Below are 13,936 nucleotides of genomic sequence, written 5' to 3' on the forward strand. Positions count from 1 at the left end.
ATTACAGATACAGATATAAGCTTTTTCAAACGCAGATGATAAGAATTATTATTAATTATCGTAATCCGTGCTGATTAGCGTCTAGTTTAATGAAAGTTTAGTATTAACGTTATATATGTAATAGGACAATGGGAAAGTTTGAAATTATTATACTAATTTTTCATGGCTTTTATTAATGTATCAAAATATTAGGCTGCTCCAGTATATACCGCTACAACCTAAATATAAATTTATTTACCATAAATTCAGCTGCTACGCTTCGATCATGCAGTGCCCACCGAAAACGAGTGCACTCCTAGTTTGACTTTAATTATTGTACTAACAATAAAATAGTACGAAGTACTTATAAAAGTAAAGTAAAATTATGGATAACTAGTAAAAAGCTAATAGAATACAACGTATAGGTAGCTGTAGTTAGAATACCGTATGTACCGCACTATCAATTTTATTCGAATGATGACATCGTAATTTAACGGCAGAAACACGACAAGCACTAAAACATTTTAAACGCTGTCATGTCGTATTACGAAACAAAACAAAATGTTTTGTTCTGTATGTATTTTTTCGGCAGTCACCTGTTTTTGCCGGCTGATATTAATTATCAGACGGTAAAAACAGATTAAACAGCCAAAAAAATAAGTACAGAACAAGGTACAACATGCACATGATCAAGTGTTGGTGATTGTGGCGTAATCATGCAGCGCCAGAGAACAGAACACATAATAATTATAAAAACAAGAGTATGATGGATGCGCCGTCGTTGGCATCCGCCGTCGTTTAGGCCCAGAAAAGCGCCATCAGGAGAAACGGCCAGGGTTTGACCAAGGCCTCCGCCAAGCGTCCAGCGCCGTTAGCCCCCTGCAATGAAAAAGGTAGTCAGCTTCCAATTTAAATGTAAAGTAGCCGAATAAGGCGATGTACACGGTATTATCGGCCATGGGTTAGCCATTAGATAGACAGTGCAGATAAATTACGTAGATGCTTTCAGAAAATGCTGTACTACATATCAAAACAGCTGCGCCAAACAGGAAGTTCAATGAACATACTGGGGCAATTGTCCCGGTGGATCCAGGTACAAGCGTAACCTGCTGATTAATAAGTTCCAGCTGGTTAACGTTACCAGAGTCGTCCCTGTTAAGAACAGAAAAAAACTGCAGGATGGTATCTAACAACAAAACTGAGTATTTTTCATGCGGTTTACACGATCTTGAAGTGAAGAGGTTCATAATTTGTATTGATTCTTTCACCGAATATATTCGGTAACGATTAAGTATCCGTATTATAATAACATCACAAAATTCTGCTCTTATTATACAAGAATGACTACTGGATAAACCGCTGCTTATTCGGGCAGCGGTTTCTCCTGAGTAATTGCTACGCACGAGTATTACTGATATAATGGACACAGCAACGACTACCACTCATACTTCTTATCTTTCGGCGGGATGGATGGCGTTGGCGTGGTGATTGCAGGCGATGTCGTTTCACCCCCGTGGTAGCCAGGAGTGTGACCTTCGATGTCGTGGCTGTATTCTGCAATTAATTACAAAACATTATGTGTATGTGCCGGGCAGATTGGTGCAGTTTCAAATACATATATTTTAACATCCGGTCAAAAAAGACACAGTTAATTTTTAAAAAAAAAGTGGGATAAAGAAACGGTCAGCACTGCGTAACGTTTTTCTACGGTAGTGGACGCGGCGGTGCCGGTGCCGGGCATATACGCGTCGAACCAAGCAGCCATAATTTAAAATTCGGTAAAAAATGCTCGTTGCGTATTTGGTAAGAAAAACGATGCATAAAAAAGCCAACCGTGCTACTAACCGTTTCAGTAGGCGTCGGAGACGCTTCAGTGGGTGAAGTAGGCGATGTACCGGTAACAATGGTGAAAGTAGGAGCCGGTGTCACTAGGGCGGTCTCGTCGGGTTTTTCCGGTGGCGCTCCTCTGACAAGGACGATCCCGCAAAGGGCAACGGCGAGGAAGATTAGCGCTTTTTCCAACATCTTCGCAGATAGGGAGATTATTGGCTGCTGCAACAAAAAAACAGATCTGTAAGAATAACGTTAATTTCATCATTTAGATTTGCTGATGTTAAAACAGCAATTTTCCTATAAATAATAAACAGTACAGTAGTTTCCCCCGAGAATATATTACATTAATTAACCGGTATACGGAACTTACAGTTTGTGAATTAGTGGACGTTGATCGTAAACTGTGCTCGTAATTAGACTGAACTGGAAATCTTCGACTTGCACACTGATCAACAGAAGTTGGCGTTCGGTTTTCGAATCCGGGAAAATTGTCTTCTTAAAAAGTGGATAGCAGACTCGACCGGGACAAGCACATTCCGTTGTGTCAGTTGCCGGTTTTTGATTGGTCGATTTCTCTCGTACGAGTACGTACACGGTACCATCCGGACCCAAATCAAAATGTCGTTAAATGTTTCTTTAATTTTCTATATAGAAGAATATTGTTTTTTACACACACAGAGTACATCACGCGTACACAGAATTTGCTCCTTCAGTTTCTGTGATTTTTTCTATATTTTTTCCCGGTCCCAAACAAAAAAGGGCGTTATGTATTGTGGGAATACGGAGCGGCGAGGCGAAGTAATTTCCCCAAGTTTGATAACCCTAGCCCAGTGGCGCGTTCGATGGTTAAGCGCGCCACGCTTTCGTCCCGTTATATAACCGAAAACGAACGTTTGAAAGTGCCCAGATCGATTCAGGGTGAAATTTCGCCCAGCGAACGACGATGCGTTTTCGAATTCCTCCTTCTATTGTTCTCTCCGGCCGTTGGCAGCCGAACGGACGCAGCCTTGCATTCCACGGGAAGATTTATTTACCTGCGATTTATTTAATTATCCGCTTCCACCAATTAACGTTTCGTCTGCTGCTTTTCGCTTTTCTTACATTTAGCAGCTATCGCTTGATAGCAGTATACTACCCCATACGAAAGTGATGCGGTCAGAATGCGAACGCGTGCATTTTGGCTTCATCTGTTCTGCACGATTTCTGAATCTAACGAATTTTTAAAATTCTCTGCCATTATATTTTTCTCCTTCAATTAAAAGCCCAGTTGGTCAAAAATCCAAGGGTCGTTGTCGATCGGATTTCGTGCTAGCTCCATCGAAAAAGTAGCCGTTCTGCAAAGTGCTGCTAAAATGTGCGCAAGCGACTAAATTTCCGTATGTTGGCGCATACCTGGGATGCGATTTAGAGACGACCAACTCACTACATAATTGCAACAGTCGGATTTGCGCAAAGCTAATTGGAAATATACGGAAACACGACCAAGTCAGCATAGTTTTTCCGCATCACTTTCGTACTCGTATACGAGTATCGAAATTATTTTAACAAAACTTCCGTTGTAATTAAATGTCGCGCCAGAATCTGCATACTGACATTATAAAATCATAAAATGGGATTAATTTTGTTTTGCGCTGGAATACATTAATTAATTTGTATTTCGCATAATTAGGTTTACACAATAGAATAAATGCTAGAATAAAATATATTACCGACTAATAGATAAACGGTTTTGTACGTGCAATACATTATACAATGCATGTACATGCCCGGCAATACGGCATAATTTAAGGCATTTTAAAACTGGCGAGTAGATTTGATAGTTTTCTGTTCCGACAGAATTCGGAAACTGATGATCGAAAAGCGATGCCCACACCAAAGTCGTTAAAGTAGAACCAAAAATCGGAACCAAAATCTGTGTATGTAATCCAGCGCAGAAACGGGTGCGCCTGGTTTTAGCGCTGACTTATCTTTTCGCAGTGTTGATTTGTTTTTGAAGTTGAGCGTGGTGTTCTCGTTAGAAGAAACCTCGCAGATAGAATATGGCAATCATAATAACATGCATAAGAGAAATACTGTACGTAAATACTAAACTACATACACGGGCACTTATCGGCTAGATCGAACGGTTGTATTTCCAGCAACCATTAGTCCATTACTGATTTTTCTTACACATAACACCAGTTTATAGCGCCGAGAAATAGCGCCGAGAAACTATTTTTCGTGATGTGTTTCTGTTCTTCTTGAATCGCCACTATCACAGATTTTAACCAAAATTTGTATTCAATAATTACCGGTTATTCAGTGCAGATGCTGCGTTGATTTCAGAGAAAATCGTAAAATCTTAATTAAATTTCACCGCAATCGGGGTCTTTATTATTTCTCCCAAATTATCCACACCGTATTTTATCATTCGTCAGCACGCACGCAAACATAGGAACCCCTTCCCATTCCACAATAACTGCCAAATTAACGATTCTGTCAAATAGGACACGCATAGGAAAAATCAACCAATAAAACAAGAATCAGTAAAAGGACCCAGCGCATCGGTCAAACAGCATTAGCAGGGCAATTCAGATTCATGACAGGCCGACAATCTGTCGTACACGCTCGCCACTGGTCAGCAGGCAGTAGGCGGCCGCCACGGCCAATCCGCCGGCCCCGCCCATCGCGCAACGTCGCAGTCCGGCGGTAGATTTGTATAAAAGTCCGGTGGCGGTGCCGGCCATCAGCGTGTTCAGTTCGTCGTCGGTGCCGCGCAGTTTGGAGATGATCACGCCGAATCCCGAATACATCACCGCTGCAAAATATAAAAAGAGAAATTAACAGATATAAAATAAAACGGCATACAAGAAAAGAAACCAATAATAACCAATTAACTGCATTAAGCCAAATAGAAAATAAATTAATGAGAAAGGCTGCGACCTACGTAGAAAGAAACGAGAAAAAATGAAATATGACAACGAGATACGAAATAAAAACTCATTATAAAATAAATGACATATGAAAATGAATTAATAATCAATTATGCACAGTAGAAGAGAAATTGATAAGTAACGATACGACCGGGTAGAAAGAAACAGAAGTTATGGAAATAAAAATAAATATTAGCTGGAGACGCCTGGAGTCTGCCTCTGACTGCATAAAATGCAATCTGAATGCACGTTCAGTACGAAATACTGTCAATATCCGTTACTGCAACTGATCATACAGCTCTGACTTTTATAAATATTCTGGAACATCTTTTGCCGTTAAAATTCCATACTGGTGATAAACAACAAAAGAGTTAACGATTTCCTGGACATGACAGCTTTTCGTATTTTTCAATAGTACGATATCCGTACGGTGATAATTCCTTTTTAATACAAATAAAAATGTATATGGTTTTCTTGGACTCGACACTGATGAAACAACTAAAAATCGCTCGACACACTGGTTGTTATTCTTAAATAATGCAAATTAATAACGAAAAAAAGAATCCCAATCAACAATTAAGGACACGTAACAAATTCACCATGAAATTATTCAGAAATCAGAAATGTTTCCGTTTCCAGTTATTTTCGAAAAGCCCTAATGTAGCCATGCGTAAAACAAAGCCATCATTATTAACGAAAAACTATGATAATTAATTATTAATAATACAACTGCGATACGAAATACAAGGCACAAACAAGCGTCTTTTGCAGTCCCAGAATCATGCGCCACTACACTACCATATCTCCACAAAATAGTACTTTGCGGCTAGCGTGCGTTTGAGCGTTCCGGCAGGTTGTAATCAAAAAGTTTTGACAATTTACAGTTTATTTTATTTACAGAATAATTTTATCTGTTCATTTTCATTCTTTTTATTTTTTTAGCTTATGTTAATGTTTACCATTTCATTTTCTTTATTTTATTTTTTGTACTATTACTGGTGTTGGCAGTTTTTTCGGTAGTATACAGCAAGAAATTCAGCTGTATTTTAAGGGTGAGGCACGTGTCTGTGTTTCGGACACAATCGCTGGATTCTGCTGGTTAATTTATAGCGAAACTGCAGGACGTACCGAGAACGCCCAGGCCGTTGGCGTAGGAGGCTCCCCGTTTGGACACATAATTCAGGATCTGAGCACGCCGGGCTCCGCCCGTCAATCCCGCCACGGAGGTGTCGCGCAGTCCGGTGTAGATGCCCGAAGTGCCGCCGATGAGGGCGCCTAAATACACACAAATTACCAATAAGCTAATAGCAAAACAACCCTTTCGAATAATACGTAGTTCATCTTACTACGCTAGCGAATGCTCCGTAATAAATATATCTATCTCTACTGTAGTATTTTAGGGCGCACATCATTTGTATACCAAAATGTACACACAAAAAAAATATTCATTTACACTATTAATTATGATAAAAAAATGAGTTTCGCTTTTTTAACTGAGCTGTCTCAATTAAAGTGACAAGCCGAGTATTCGTAATTCGTATCATGCACGAGGTATTAAAATACTCGTATTAAAAACCGTCAATCTGACGTGTGAATTTTACATGCAGTACGCAACCAATGCTATCTCGGTGACAATTGTGTTACTTACTTGTGATTTCACTTTTCAGCGTGTAAAATACAATTTTATTTTAACCGGAGGCGTAGTGAAATAATGAAATAGCTTTCACTGACCAAAAAAATTATTGTAACATATTATTATTCTTGTACGTTTTACGTAATTACGAGTTTAAAGCTGTTGTGCCAATATAACACGGCATGTATCATTTTTAATCTTTTGCAAAGCATATCAAGGAACTAGATCTATAATACAACCACATAAAAATCTGAGACAATGAGATCGGGAAAACTATAGCATGTTGAAAAAAACTGTAAACGCCATTAGATTCAGCATGTTTCGAAACTGTGTCACATGCATTTTATTTCTTTAAAAAAATAATTTTGCCCATGCCACCAACGCCGGTTCCGGCAAAACTGGCTCCGGTACAGCTTTCAAGGTGACCTTGAAATATTAGAACTGAAAAAAAATATTCGGCGGAGCGCTGAGAGATTCAAAGATTACTAGAAATTTTTGGAAAGCATTGATCCGATTTTTAGAAGATACAGGACAAATTAATGTTGAAATAACTCAGCACCGGCTGGCAGGCTAAAATATGTAACTGAGTGGAAATGTACACTCAAGCCGCGTGAAAAACTTGCGCCGACGATTAAGAAATCGTTTACTAGTACAAGGAGATTTTTCGAAGCAGCCGACCTTTCAGTACTGTCCAGTTACGACCAAGGGAACTCAAGCCGGCTAGGTCACTGTTTAATCTAAGAATTAAATTTAATATTTTGCCAAAATCTAAAACCTAAAACCCTGCCAAACTGTGTTATCTCTGGTGAAAAAGATTTCTGCGTCTGTGCTGTATAGATATATGTCATTCAAAGTACGCAAAAAAGAAAAAGTTTTCATATTTCTTAAAGCGTTCCAAACAAGCTGAACTCGAAATATGTCTCGGTTAATCAACAACGCAGATTTACACCAAACGCGGGAGTGACCGAATTACCACCCCTGTCCCGTAAGATAAATCAGCTGCAGAGTCACCACCACTGACCAGTAAGAAAAATCACAAGACGAGTGAGTGACCGAACTACCATCACTGCCCAGTGGGAGAATCTCTATCTGTAGATGAGTGAGTGACAGAGCTACCACCACTGCGAAAAAAATCACTGGACGAGTTAGTGACCGAACTACCCAGTGAGCAGAATCTCACCCAGCGAGCAGATTAGTGAGTGTTAGAGTTACCACCACTGTCTAATGAGCAAAATCTTTAGAACAGTGTGTAACCGAGCTATTACCACTGTCCAGTAAGAAATATCACTGGATCTGAACGAGTGCCCGAGCGATCACCAGTGTCCAATGATCAGAAGCTCGATGAGCGAGTGGCGAGTGACAGCTACCAAGACGAGTGAATTACCGAACTACCCCATTGTCCAGTGAGAAGAATCTTTAGGTGAAAGTGTGACCGAGCTTACTACAGTCCAGTCCATCTGTTTCAACTTATAATTTTTTGGTAGGACACATCAGCAATCCAATCTAGATTCTGGAGTCTTTCCTCAAGACGTTGTACAATCACTGCTAAGGCTGTTAATACATTTACGTCAATACTAATGAACTAAACGAATTCTCCATTCAAACCGGCCGTGGATCACAAGAAACGCGGAGCCCGGCGGCGGAGAAGCTGTTTCTTTTATTATAAATACGAGTACTTTTAAGTACCTCGTATTGGTATTAGTATATCTATATCTATATTTATACAGTGTGTAATGATATTATGATAATTATGGGATACGGCAGTGAAACAGAAGGACAGCAGGCAAAAATTAATTAGGCTGATAAACCCTGCATATTATAGCCACTACACATAATGAAGACGTTTCTGCAAGTAAAAGCAGAGGATATGCTGTTTATCTACAATTCAAAGAACATGCCTTCAAAGAACATTAATCTACATTTCAAGAAACGTAGCGTGTGCGAAGTACGAACTCATCCAAACTCGTTTCACATAGGTACTGTACTACATAGTATCTATTGTTTACTGTATTAAAAGCGATCGATTAACAGAGAACATTCAAGAAATAACACTATAACAGGCCACAGTAACACAGTTTCTGCAACACACGATATTAGATATTAGTTTCACCAGGTTTTCTTAAATCACAATTACTTTCTCAAAAGTCAATGCTGTATTTCTCCGAAATCGACTGCAAGTAAAACCAAAGAAATCGTGAAATTATTCTGTTGCTCAACATATTTCATACCGAAGTGGAAAGAAAAAATTATTCAAATACTGGAAGCAAAACGGACAGAAGAATTACCCAGCACACATTCAATGAGTTCGTCTTTCCCTGAACAGCGCCCTTACACTACGATCATTGATGCACAACTTATATTCCAAACTAAAATCCGATACGTAATTACTGTACCATTACACTGATGATTACAGTTAACCTTCAATTTTCAATCAGCAATCAAAACGTTTTCATCAACCGATACCGAACACATGTACGCCATAATAAAGGTTTCAGAAAAGTAAGTAAAATTTCCTCTTAATTTCATTTTCTCCCTATGTTAACTTGTCATTCGTTACGGTGTGAGCCATTCCCAAAATTTATACTGCATCGCAGGCTTTATAAAATCCAAAACACGGACAATCTGCATCCTACCTGTCATAACCGATCCGCCGATCTGCGAGAAAGCCAGCTCAAAGCGTCCCCGCTTGTTCGCAGCTCCCTCGGGGAAGATGTACTGCGGACCCTCCTGGAGGACCGCGGGATCAAAATTCAGATAGGGCGAGGAGAGCGCCGGGATGGCTCCCGCGAATACTGCAACAACAACACATTACTCGTCATTTAGAGGGAACAGGTTACGGGAAAACGTAGTCGGCCAGATAAATCCGCACCGGGAAGCCCCAGACTGGGATCACCGCTGGCAAAAGGGGAACGGCGAACTCCGCTCGTCAAACGCCATGACTGTGCAGAGATCGCGGTGTGTTCAGTGGATGCGCAGAACGAGCGTCGTTCGCTCCAGACAACTGGTGAAGACTGTGAATCTTGAGCAGAAGAGGAAGCGCAGATAGTGAAACACCTTAAACAACTTGACACAAGATCTTTGGGATGCAATAAAAGACGAAACAGCAAAAAAAGACAGTATAAATTATTGTTCAAAAATCAAAACGCAGAGAATATTTGTAATTGTGACTGAAAAAAAATCCGAAAATCCCAAAGCGAGAAATTGCGTAAGCTAAAAGCGGTTCCATTTCCAAAACAGCGTTTTGGTATTGGAGCCGGAAGTCGGAAAGCAGCGGCTCAGTGAAGAAACTGCTGTTTCCAATTCCACGCAGCCGGCAATGGAATTTATGAGGCCAACTACAGTAATCACTGGGATTTCGGATCCACTTGTGGCAATTTTATTACTTCTTACTCGGATATTATTTTGCCATTTTCGCGGTTGTTTAATTTTTAATTTTGATTTTTTAAAGTTTAGTAGTTTACCTTGTGATAATTCAATTGTCACGATGTTTTGTTTGATCTTGGAGGTGTCATAATATTTTAAATAAATTAATCTTTGCATAATCACAATGTCTTCATCCATCTCACTGCGCGCTCTGATCCGCACAGCGAGCACACTCGTCGCATCCACAACATCGCGTTCGCTGCTGCGTTCTCCGCTGCCTCATTCTCCATCGAGTTTGTTGTTATCCCGATCTGCCCCGTTCTGTCATCCGCATTTCCGCAGCATCTCCGATGGCAGGGACGACATCACCTCCATTCCGCCGTCGCTGCAGCAGTCGTTGAACTTTGTCAAACTGCCCGGTTTGTCCGAGGAAGACGAGCGCCGTTTCCAGATTCTGCAGTTCGAGACCGAAGTGCTGCGCCAGTCGGGATACAGAATCCCCAGCGTCATCACTCCGGAGCACTGGAGAAAGATGATGTCGATGCCGACCAAGCATCAGCGCCTCAAGTACTACAGCTACCTCTTCAAGATCGAGATGTCGGAGCTTAAAATCAAGCGAGAAAAGCAGGAAAATCAGAAGGTACTTTGCTAGTTTTGCACCCTTTTTCAGCAGCACGTTCTATGGATTTTACTGGTAACGGTTACGTAAAAGGTTTTTTGTTTTGGTTGTTTCACGATTTAGTGAATAATCCCGTTTTATAGTGCGCGGTATTTTTCTTAGCAGTTTCCGCTTTCTTAGTTTATTTGCCTTACGTTTTCTGCATTTTCTGTACAGGTTTCTTATAAATCTGGAACGTAGCGCGCGGGTTTTCCTTCGTTCGCTATGAAATTTTCTAGACAGAATATGATTATTTATGGCGCTGAATTCTACGAAGATTTGTGGATTTTTGCATGAAGTATTACGTAGATTTTGACGGAATGATTGGGTGAGATTTATAAAGAATTACCGTATTAATAATAAATTATAAACGAATTTTTACAAATTTACAGTTAAGTACTGTGTAATTTTCAGATTTTATTTTGAAATATTAATTTTGCTGAAATATTAATTTTGTTGAAATATTAATTTTTGCTGAAATATTGCTGAAATATTAATTTTTTTTATTTTGATTTTCCTGCTGTAGCATTAATTTTATGATTTTTATGTTTCTGTTTTAGTGTTAATTTTCTAATTTTTACCGAGTCAGTTTTCTACATGAATCGTTGAATGTGCTACTCGAAGTAGATAGATCGCTGCGAATGGTAGATAATTTGGAAAATTTGTCAGTAATCATAATTCATTGGCGTTATTGATTTTTGTATATTTTATGCTTTATCGGTGTGTGCTTCTGCTCAACAGAAACTGCGGGAGCGGCATGAGATGTTAACGCAGCAACGCGAAGCCGACCCGAATGCCATCCAGTACGGACTGCTGCTCAACACCATGTTCCCCTACATCCGCGATGCGGACATGCTGCAAACGCAGAACTACAAACTGGCGCGGGCCCGCTGCATCGGACAGCCGCTGGTCTTCGATCTGGGCTTCGACGAGTGGATGTCGGAGCGCGAGCAGAGGAACACCGCCGTCCAATTGCGCAACTCCTACTCCTACAATCGGGATGCCAGGGATCCCTTCTGGCTGCAGTTTTGTAATGTCAACTTCCAGGTAGCGGAAATATGAAAGCTGTTTTGTCAGTGAAATGGACGATGGTGGATCTACCGTTTCTGGGTTAATTAAATTAAAATAAATTCAGCGTTTTGTATCAGTTATCAGGTGAATTATCGCTTGTAAAAATAGCATGGAGATTCTGCCTTAGTAACATATAGCAATTTTTGTTCGGATATTTTCTGTAATTTGCATGTATGCTTTGAAAGAGCGATTCGAATTGTTCTGTTCGCCAGCGAGAAATTTTTGTTGTTTTTAATAATTAAAAATTTTTCTCCATACCGTAGAAGCCGATGATATTTGGAATTGTAGGTAATACAAATTTAAAACATTTGTCGGGGAGTAGTTATTGAATTTTATTACTCGAAAACACGAACATGAAGAGCTTGCCTTACTGCTTACTTGCCCTTCCTTTTCGTTTCCCTGCTATTTTAGTAATTACAGGATTTATTTCTCGGCACGTTTTTGTCGAGAAATTGTCAAATATTGCTGGACACTTCTTTATTAGATAATGACAATGAAAGCTAATGATGACGTTGTTTAATCAGCGTTATTTTATGGCTTAGGGGCCTGTATATAAGAATATGCTGGGAGCGCTGGGCAATCTGGAGTCGGCGTCGTGTCTGATGGAATTCTCGGAGAAGAGCTATCTGGACATGTTCCCCAAGGAGAAAATCGTCTACCTGACGCCCAACGCCGAGTTTGTCCTGAAGGAATTCAACGATGACGATATCTACGTCATCGGCTGCCTCGTCGACCTGCAGCATCCCAAACCGCTGACCCTGGCCAAAGCCAAACGCGAAGGAGTGCGGATGGCGAAACTGCCAATTGATATCTATCTCCGGTAGGGTGCAGTTTGTCGCTGTTTTAATTTGATTACTTGGTTGCAAAAAATTACATTTAAATATTTATGTACGTACCCTTGAATTTTAATTTTAAATGAACATTCTCAGTCTCTTGATATTTTGCGATGTGATAAGAACGTTAAACCTTGTAGTACGCTGGGTGTTTCGAATCCTGCCAGTTGTGGACTATCAGTAGTTTGAATACCAACTAATTAAAGCATTTGGGATTTTGTAAATTTTTTTCTTACCGTTCTGTTTTGTTTGCGTTTAAGCTTAAAAAGTCAGCTTGTACTTTTTTATCGTCTTTAATTAGATGTTTGATTATTTACCAATCGCAACGAGCGCGAAACCGGCGCAGATTAATTACAGGCCAAAGTGTGTTTTTACTAAAACAATTATTTATTACTGTATTTGTTTCAAATGCTCGAATGCCGGTGGTGCTGTTGAAAGAAAAACTTTAAAAATTGAGAAAATTGTGATTTTCACCCTAATTTACAGTTATCATGGAGCACAGTTATCTAGTATGATATAAATTGTTTAATATTAATTGCACAGTTATCTATTATTATCATTTTTTATATAAGTATCTGGAAGTATCCATTATTATCTACAATTATCATGGAGTCCGTCTTTATAATAATTTGCTGCTGCAGGTGGGCGATGGGTCACAAGAACCTGACGATCAACCAGGTGGTGGGCATGCTGGTGGACGTGAAACGGCACGGCGACTGGGATAAGGCGCTGCGGACGCACATTCCCAAGCGGAAGATCTTCCAGCCGGAGGACGAGACCGATGAGCCCTACCACAAACCCCGCAACCGCGTCACCTTCCTCAAACGCCGCTCACAGATACAGCACGCGCACCAGCTGATGATGTGATCCGAATAACCGGATATCTGAAAATTATTGTTATTTTGTTCGGTGATGCTGCGCGGTTGTTAATTTGGCTGATTGAAAGTGAAAAGGGATCGAGCGACAACGGGCGTTTGTGGACCAAATGAAAGCTGGCAGGCCGGTTATTTGGGTGCTGGCTTCGTGCCGGTGGTGTTGCCAATGCCATAAAACATAAATAAACTGGCTGGCGTTCGAATACCAATAAATTAATAATTACAGCAATATGTTGCCACCGGACAGTCAGTCAGCCGTAGGATTTTTTGTCTGTGAAATGTGGTTTATTTGTACATGGCATTGGTTCGTGACAAAATCTATTACGTGCTCTGCAGAGTTTAAGAAATGAATGAACAGAGTTCGTTTCTACATATTAATATTGTAAAGCTTGTCAGTTTTCTGTCGTCACTGACTCACTCGTAAAGGGAAAATAAGTAAAAATGAAGAAATACTGCGGTGGTGCAGTTTTTCGCCCCTTCTGATATGACTCTTAGGCTATTATTATTAATTGGCAATATTGCCTGTAGTCCCAGAAAAAATAGGCGCTAAACTGTAATTGACCACCGCAGTATTTCTTCATTTTTACTTATTTTCCCTTTACGAGTGAGTCAGTGAACTAAAAAATCATTTGTAAAAGGCTCCTGCTTATAGCGACGTCAGCACCGAGTCTTGAGGCTACGCAGACTAACGACGCACGCGTAGTATGCTCGTACGCGTATGCGGACTTCACGCTTTTCTGAAAGTCAGCATTTTTATTTTCAATTATAAAACCAGTGGA

General features: G+C 40.1%; 3 protein-coding genes across 4 annotated transcripts; 1 reads left to right on the forward strand and 2 right to left on the reverse strand.

Moving 5' to 3' along the window:
- Window positions 1–437: 437 nt before the first annotated feature.
- LOC129600818 (uncharacterized) lies at window positions 438–2,345 on the reverse strand. 2 transcript variants are annotated; one of them, XM_055499428.1, is made up of 5 exons: window positions 2,183–2,345; window positions 1,825–2,028; window positions 1,428–1,533; window positions 1,047–1,131; window positions 438–858 (listed from the first exon to the last, which is right to left on the reverse strand). In XM_055499428.1, the coding sequence occupies exons 2-5, from the start codon at window positions 2,002–2,004 to the stop codon at window positions 798–800; spliced, it is 432 nt and encodes a 143-aa protein (XP_055355403.1). In that variant the 5' UTR covers window positions 2,005–2,028; window positions 2,183–2,345; the 3' UTR covers window positions 438–797. The 2 variants fall into 2 exon arrangements, with proteins under 2 accessions (XP_055355403.1, XP_055355402.1); XM_055499427.1 differs by having other exon boundaries at window positions 1,825–2,031; window positions 2,183–2,322.
- Window positions 2,346–4,171: 1,826 nt separating this feature from the next.
- On the reverse strand, window positions 4,172–9,494 carry LOC129600823 (mitochondrial import inner membrane translocase subunit Tim23-like; the record flags this gene model as incomplete). The annotated part of the gene is made up of 4 exons (XM_055499433.1): window positions 4,172–4,609; window positions 5,853–5,999; window positions 8,991–9,149; window positions 9,227–9,494. Coding segments are annotated over 4 exons (795 nt in total), but the record flags the coding sequence as incomplete, so codon positions are not given.
- Window positions 9,495–9,767: 273 nt separating this feature from the next.
- LOC129600814 (mitochondrial ribonuclease P protein 1 homolog) lies at window positions 9,768–13,550 on the forward strand. Its single transcript, XM_055499423.1, has 4 exons — window positions 9,768–10,360; window positions 11,120–11,425; window positions 11,992–12,269; window positions 12,924–13,550. The coding sequence occupies exons 1-4, from the start codon at window positions 9,905–9,907 to the stop codon at window positions 13,147–13,149; spliced, it is 1,266 nt and encodes a 421-aa protein (XP_055355398.1). The 5' UTR covers window positions 9,768–9,904; the 3' UTR covers window positions 13,150–13,550.
- The last annotated feature ends 386 nt before the right edge of the window (window positions 13,551–13,936 follow it).

This window comes from Paramacrobiotus metropolitanus, unplaced genomic scaffold, assembly GCF_019649055.1.
Source record: "Paramacrobiotus metropolitanus isolate TYO unplaced genomic scaffold, Prichtersi_v1.0 Parri_scaffold0000197, whole genome shotgun sequence".
NCBI classification, from domain to species: domain Eukaryota; kingdom Metazoa; phylum Tardigrada; class Eutardigrada; order Parachela; family Macrobiotidae; genus Paramacrobiotus; species Paramacrobiotus metropolitanus.